This window comes from Hirundo rustica, chromosome 6 (assembly GCF_015227805.2).
Source record: "Hirundo rustica isolate bHirRus1 chromosome 6, bHirRus1.pri.v3, whole genome shotgun sequence".
In the NCBI taxonomy this organism is placed as follows: Eukaryota; Metazoa; Chordata; class Aves; order Passeriformes; family Hirundinidae; genus Hirundo; species Hirundo rustica.
In genome coordinates, this window is record NC_053455.1 from 17,151,327 (window position 1) to 17,157,326 (window position 6,000).

General features: G+C 46.8%; 1 protein-coding gene across 1 annotated transcript in view; it reads right to left on the minus strand.

Annotated features, from left to right (window-relative positions):
- KCNK13 (potassium two pore domain channel subfamily K member 13) overlaps positions 1–5,733 on the minus strand; it is a 51,407-nt gene extending 45,674 nt beyond the window's left edge. The window contains exon 1 of the mRNA XM_040067545.1: positions 5,394–5,733. Within this exon, the coding sequence (XP_039923479.1) occupies positions 5,394–5,733 (340 nt within the window). The remainder of the gene's footprint in view (positions 1–5,393) is intronic.
- Between the last annotated feature and the right edge of the window lie 267 nt (positions 5,734–6,000).

Sequence of the window (6,000 nt, forward strand, 5' to 3'; positions counted from 1 at the left end):
GTTAGAGAGCATCTAAAGGAGAACCATGAATATCATGACGGGCCTCGAGGGGAACTACATGAGGAGCAACTGAGGCCACTTGATCTGTTCAGCCTGAGGTACACTGAGGGGAGACCCCACTGCAATCTACACCTTCCTTGTGAAGGGGAGGGGAGGGTCAGGCACCGATCTCCTTACTCTCATGACCGGTGACTGGACTGAGGGAATGGCCTGAAGTTTTGTCAGGGGAGGTTTAGGCTGGATATTAGAAAAAGGCTCCTTACCCAGAGGGTGGCTGGGTGTTGGAGCATGCTCCCCAGGGAAGTGGTCACAGCCCCAAGCCTGACAGAGTTCAATAAGTATTTGGACAATGCTCTTGGGCACATGGTGTGACTCTTGGGGCTGTTCTGTGCAGTGTCAGGAGTTGGATTCAATGATTCTTATGGACCCCTCTCAACACATGACTTTCTACAATTCTATATTCTGAGTACTTCAGGCATTGTACTCTTAGGTAAGAGCAGATTGTCTGGTCTCTGTTACACCAGGAGTGAGCTTGGCCGTGGCCCCAGGTGGAGCATTTAGTATGGCAGCCACTCTTTGCTCAGTCTATACACAGGAAAGACACGGTGATCTCAAGACTACACTTTCCTTCTGCACAGCTGTAACTCCACTTAGCAGGAACTGCACTGACAGGTGAAAATGAGGAAACAGGCACTTCCTAACACTCTTCAGAACCCCTTCCTTCACTCCATTATACGGCTGTAACATGGACACTGCGGTTGTTTTGCCCAACACAGACTTTCCCATTAGCAAACAACACTTTCATGAGCAACCCCTTCTAAGAGCCTGCTTAAAGATGCTATGACTCCTCCTATCCCTTCTGTACAATACACCATGTGGCTGTTCATTGCTGTCTATGGTAAAAATCCCAGCCTTCACTCCAGGCAATTTTGCCTTTTAGGCCTCAGGCAATGTATCAGTTGACAAATTTCTTTTCTCACCTTGTGCCAAGACTTTACACCTCCAGCCCAATTTGCTGTAACTTTTTGCAGAGAGGAAAGATGCAAATTTGGACAATTTCTGCAGGAAAAATCTCATTTTGTGAAGATGATATAATTTCCTCCTTCGCCTCACTGCTCCCACAGTTCACACAGAGAAGACAAAAAGCGACAGGAGTAAATTGGAATACAAGAAATTCCATTTCAATAGGAGAAAAAGACCCTCTTTTAATGTGAGGTTGGTCAAAAATGGCTGAAGTTGTCCTGAGAGATCGTGGAGTCTCCACCAAGAGAGATACCCAAACTCCGACAGGATGCAGCCCTGAGACCTGGCTGTCACTGACCCTGCTTGGAGTGTGGGGATTGGACCAGACAACCTCCAGAGATCCCCTCCAACTTCCAGTGGCCTCTGAAAAGGGCAGGAATAACATAAATCAGTTTGAGAAGTTGCTTCATGTTATGTGTTTTTAACAAGATACACTTTATTCCAGCTCCCTACTTCTTGGAAGCACTACTGTGCCAAGGTACCACAGAAGCCCTTGGACATCAGAGCACCTGATGATGACTGTGATCCTACAGTAATGCTGCTGAACACCCAGAGCCTACCTGATGCTGTATGTCTCTGTATAAAACACATAAACATTCACTGAAGTGCAAATTGGGACTTAAATCTTGTTTTATTTTCTGGTCTGCAGATATTTTATTAGCCTATGCAAAGTGGAATAGTTTCAACAGAAAACACTGAGAGTCCCACCTTAACATTATTCTCCAAACTGGTGGACAGGGCACTTGGATGAGACACAGGAATTGCTTCAAGTCCTGACTGAGAAAGGAGTTGCTTTGATCTCTCACATCCTGAGATATTACTACTGCCATTTGATTTCTAGGTGAAAAGGGACATTACATTATGTGACAAAGGGGCGATTGAAAGCAAAATGAGCTATTGGAAGAGACCACTGGACATATGTGGATTAGTTAGGCACCTCTCTTAATGGGATTGAGAGGTTTTGACACCATCTAATTCCTTGGGATCACTTCCTGGACAGTTTAAGAAATCTCCTATTTGGGCAGGTATTTGTGATTATGTTCTTTCATTCCGAATGTTTCCACTGCAAAGGAAACCTTAGTACTGGGTCACACTGGACGTCACTGTGTAAAACTCACATCAAGATTAGGGGTTACAGGCTGAGCACTGATAGGAATAAACATTTTTATGGAACAAACTCTTAAATTACTAATCTGAGAAATTATTTTTCACTAGTTCAGTTCTGCTTAGCTTTGTATTTTCTTGACAAATGAAAATAGGCTGGTTATATTTTATTTTGACCTCTTGATGCACTGATACCATGTTCCAAAATCCAAGTAACAAACATTTTATGCAAATCCTAATTAAAAAGACAGGCTTATTTCCTTAGTTACTGCAAAACTCTTTACTTTCTTCTGAAATATGTGATGGTATTTCTTTCTAGCTGAAGTACAGGAAGCAGTTGATGCTACAAGTAATGTCTGAGTGAGGCTTTAGCAGTAAATCAAAATGGCTGGGTTCATCTTACTGCAGAATAAATAAATTTATTCTGGTGGAGTAGCAAAATAATTCCTATTATGCAAAAGAGAAAAAATATACATAAAGTTTACAAAAGAAATAAAATTATTGTTTTTACAGCAACTTACCTGCTAAATATAAAGCTTCTATACCAGCACATAGTACTGAGTGTAGAAGGTGAGCTGATATTAAGAATATGTCATAAGCACTTGTCCCTAAAAAACTGCATTTAACTGATGACACTAAATTTTGTTTAGGTGTAGGAATGTACACAGCCACCAGGAGTATAGACTGAAAAGCACATGAAATAAGCCTTCATACTTTCCTTAGAACGAGCAAGGCTGCATCTAGAGTAATACATTAATATTGGGGCACTGTACTAGGGCATGGAAGAAGATCTGGACCATTTGGAAAGGGCTGAGAAGAGAGACAAGATATTGATTTTAGAGGTGTAAAACAAAATCTATTGTTAGAATGCCAATATGGTTGATACAAATGAGAGTGTGGTTGCAGAGCCTGCAAGAGAACACTCTTGAGTGGCACCTCTGAGGAGACCTGAGAATGCCTGGAGAGCCCAGCCTGCAGTACAAGCCAAATTAAAGCATTGAAACGCATAATCAGTCCCACAAAGCAGAAGTTCTGCTGAGAAGATTGAAAAAGAGACGTGCCATCGATATGATGAAAGAGTGCAGTGCTGCTGACTAGATTAAGAAAGAATGATGCAATTCATAAAAGATACAGAGAAAGTGCCATCACTGATAAGACTGAGAAAAGCAATGTCAGGTCAAAAGAAAGGACAGGATGTCTACTGCCAAAGCCTACAGACCATACACACTGAAGGAAAATGGAGTCTTGAGGCTATTTCTGCAGAAACATTAAGGGAGCTGTAAAATGCGGGCAATGGAAATCAGCAAGTCATAGAAATTACCAAAAAGTGAGTGGATAAGTGGATACTTGTGTTTGTGATCATCTGCAGTTAACAGGATCACAGATACGCTTCTCTTCTTAACAATCTTTTATAAATATAAGACCTACCTTAATGCAGAAATACTGGCATCAGTTAACACTTGTGAGAAGTAATGGTATCACTGCAAAGGGGGTTACAACACTGTAACTGAATTGAGAGAAGGCCGAAGGTTTTCTGAATTGAGAGAAGGCCGAAGGGACACATTGACAATGGTCTTTGAGTACCTAAGAGGCTACTCTCTGAGTACAAAGGATGGCAAGTCACTGAGCTGCAGTAAGGCAGACATCAGGAAAACCACGGGGTAATAATGCACAAGGCTGGGTTCCTTGTTGAAGCTGTGGAACCTCCAACAGTGAAGGTTTGAAATGGCATCTTGGACAAACACCACGAGAAAAAGGTCCCATATAAGTGACCTCCTCTAGGAATAGAGGCAAAGCAGGTGGACTTTTGAGATCTGGTACAACCTGATCCTTTTACTACAATTTTATGGCTGTAGCAAATATTAGCACAAACTCTGCTTATTTATTTTGATCATACAAGAGTCACACTTCAAGGGAGGTGTTATAATGGCAAACAAACTACAGCAATCCACAAAAATGGGCTTAATAATGTTATAAATTACTTTAAATTGCCAGTTCAGCAGAACACTGAAGCACAGTTCTTGGGTCTTAAAGACTTCAGGTGTAAGAACACAAACCACTCAAATCTTGAAGCCCTGAGGAAATACAAAACCAGCCCAATGACACCTTTAACAACAGAATAACCCCAGACTTAAAACCCCTCAGTATTAGAGAGGGGTGTGCTGCAGGACAGGGCAAACTCTCATACATCCCACATAAAGCAAGGTATCTCTAATCTCCTCTTTGTAAAAAAAAACCCCAAAACAACAAAACCTGTTTGTGGAGATTTCCTGAAGAATTAAATACCTCAATGCACATTTCATTGGTGGAGAGACTGATGTGAATTGGCTATACCATTACTAAGATTCAGTGATCCCATCTGTCACAGTGATAACTGCATACAGATTGCCTGTCTTTAACTAAAGAAAGCTCCCTTCCTCCGAGGCTTTTAGCTGTCTGCAGATGCTGCCTAAATGAGGCCTTTCTGTTGACACCCATGGGCTCCCTGGGGTGCTTATGTCAGTTCCTGGTGCTATCCCTTTTCATCTTAATGTACACCTGTCAGACTGCTTGGAATTTCTATTTAGTATCACCTTCCCCTAAAGGCTCCTTCAGTCTGAATAAACTTGGGTTTATTCTCAAGTGAAATAAGCTGTGCCCAGTGACTTGATGGTTCTGCATTGAAAAGCCTGAAGGAGGCAAAAAGCCGAGTGGTTTAAAACCCAATCTTTCCAAGTAGTACACTTTGCAGCCGGACACCACCAAATCTATTTAATTGTTCTTGATAAGACCAGACGATCCTCGGAAAGGGCCCTTCTGAATGTACAGCCTATGAAACCGCCAGATCTAAGATTTTCTATAATATTTCCCAGAATTTAAAGACATACGGAATTGTTTAAAGATTTTGGCTTTGGATGCGACTGATCTCTTACAAACTCTACCACCGTATCCCGAGGACAAGTTGATCCCCGCAGGCAAATGACACCCGCGAAGAGCATCCTGGAGTCCACTGCCCTGCCTGCCCGGAGCTGGCCCCTAGAGCCGGCCGCGCTGCCCGGCGCTTCTGGGGCGCTCCCGGAGCTGAGCGCTTCCCGCGAGAGGCGCGCCCGCGGCAGCGGCTCTTTGACTGGAAGAAGGCAAAAAAAGGAGCAGCGAAGACACAGGACCGTGCCCGGGCACCGACACGAGCCCGCTATGAGCCGGCGAGGAGGACAGGAACAGCGCATCCCCGGGTCCCCAGCCCCGGCCCCGTCGCCGCCCCGGTGCCCGCCCGTCCCGCCGCTTACCGATAGTAGAAACGACGGTGCCCACGAAGTAGAAAGCGCCGGTGAAATCCCATCGGGGCCGGATGTCATCGACGCGGATGCCGGCCACGCTCGCCTCCTCGTATTCCCGGAGGAAGTGCCGGAGCTCGGCACGGCTGAGGTTGTGGCGCCGGGTGAAGTTCTCCAGGCGTTCCTCCCAGCGCTCCTTAGCCTCCCGCTCCGTGGGCAGCTCGATGGCCGAGAAGACGGCGGCGCCGCACAGCATGTACAGCACGATCAGCACCGCCAGCAGGAGGAACCGCGCGTTGTCCGCGTTGAGGCGACCCGCGCTGGAGCAGCAGCAGGCGCCGCGACACGCCATCCTCCGCCCGCGGGACCGGGCTGCCGCGCCGCCACGCTACGTCGGGGCCCTGCTGCCGCCGCCGGGCATCGCGGCACCGCCCGCCAGCCGTACGCGGGGCCGCGGGGCTCAAGGAGCCGCGGAGTCCGGCGGCGGCGAGCGGCGCTCCCGGGAGCCGGCCGGCACCTTCGCCCCGGGGGCAGGGCGCGGCCCCGGCACGGCCCGGCGGCGGACGCGCTTCGGGCTGCCGAGCATCCTGCGGGCGAAGGAACCGCTCGTCCCGTCCCG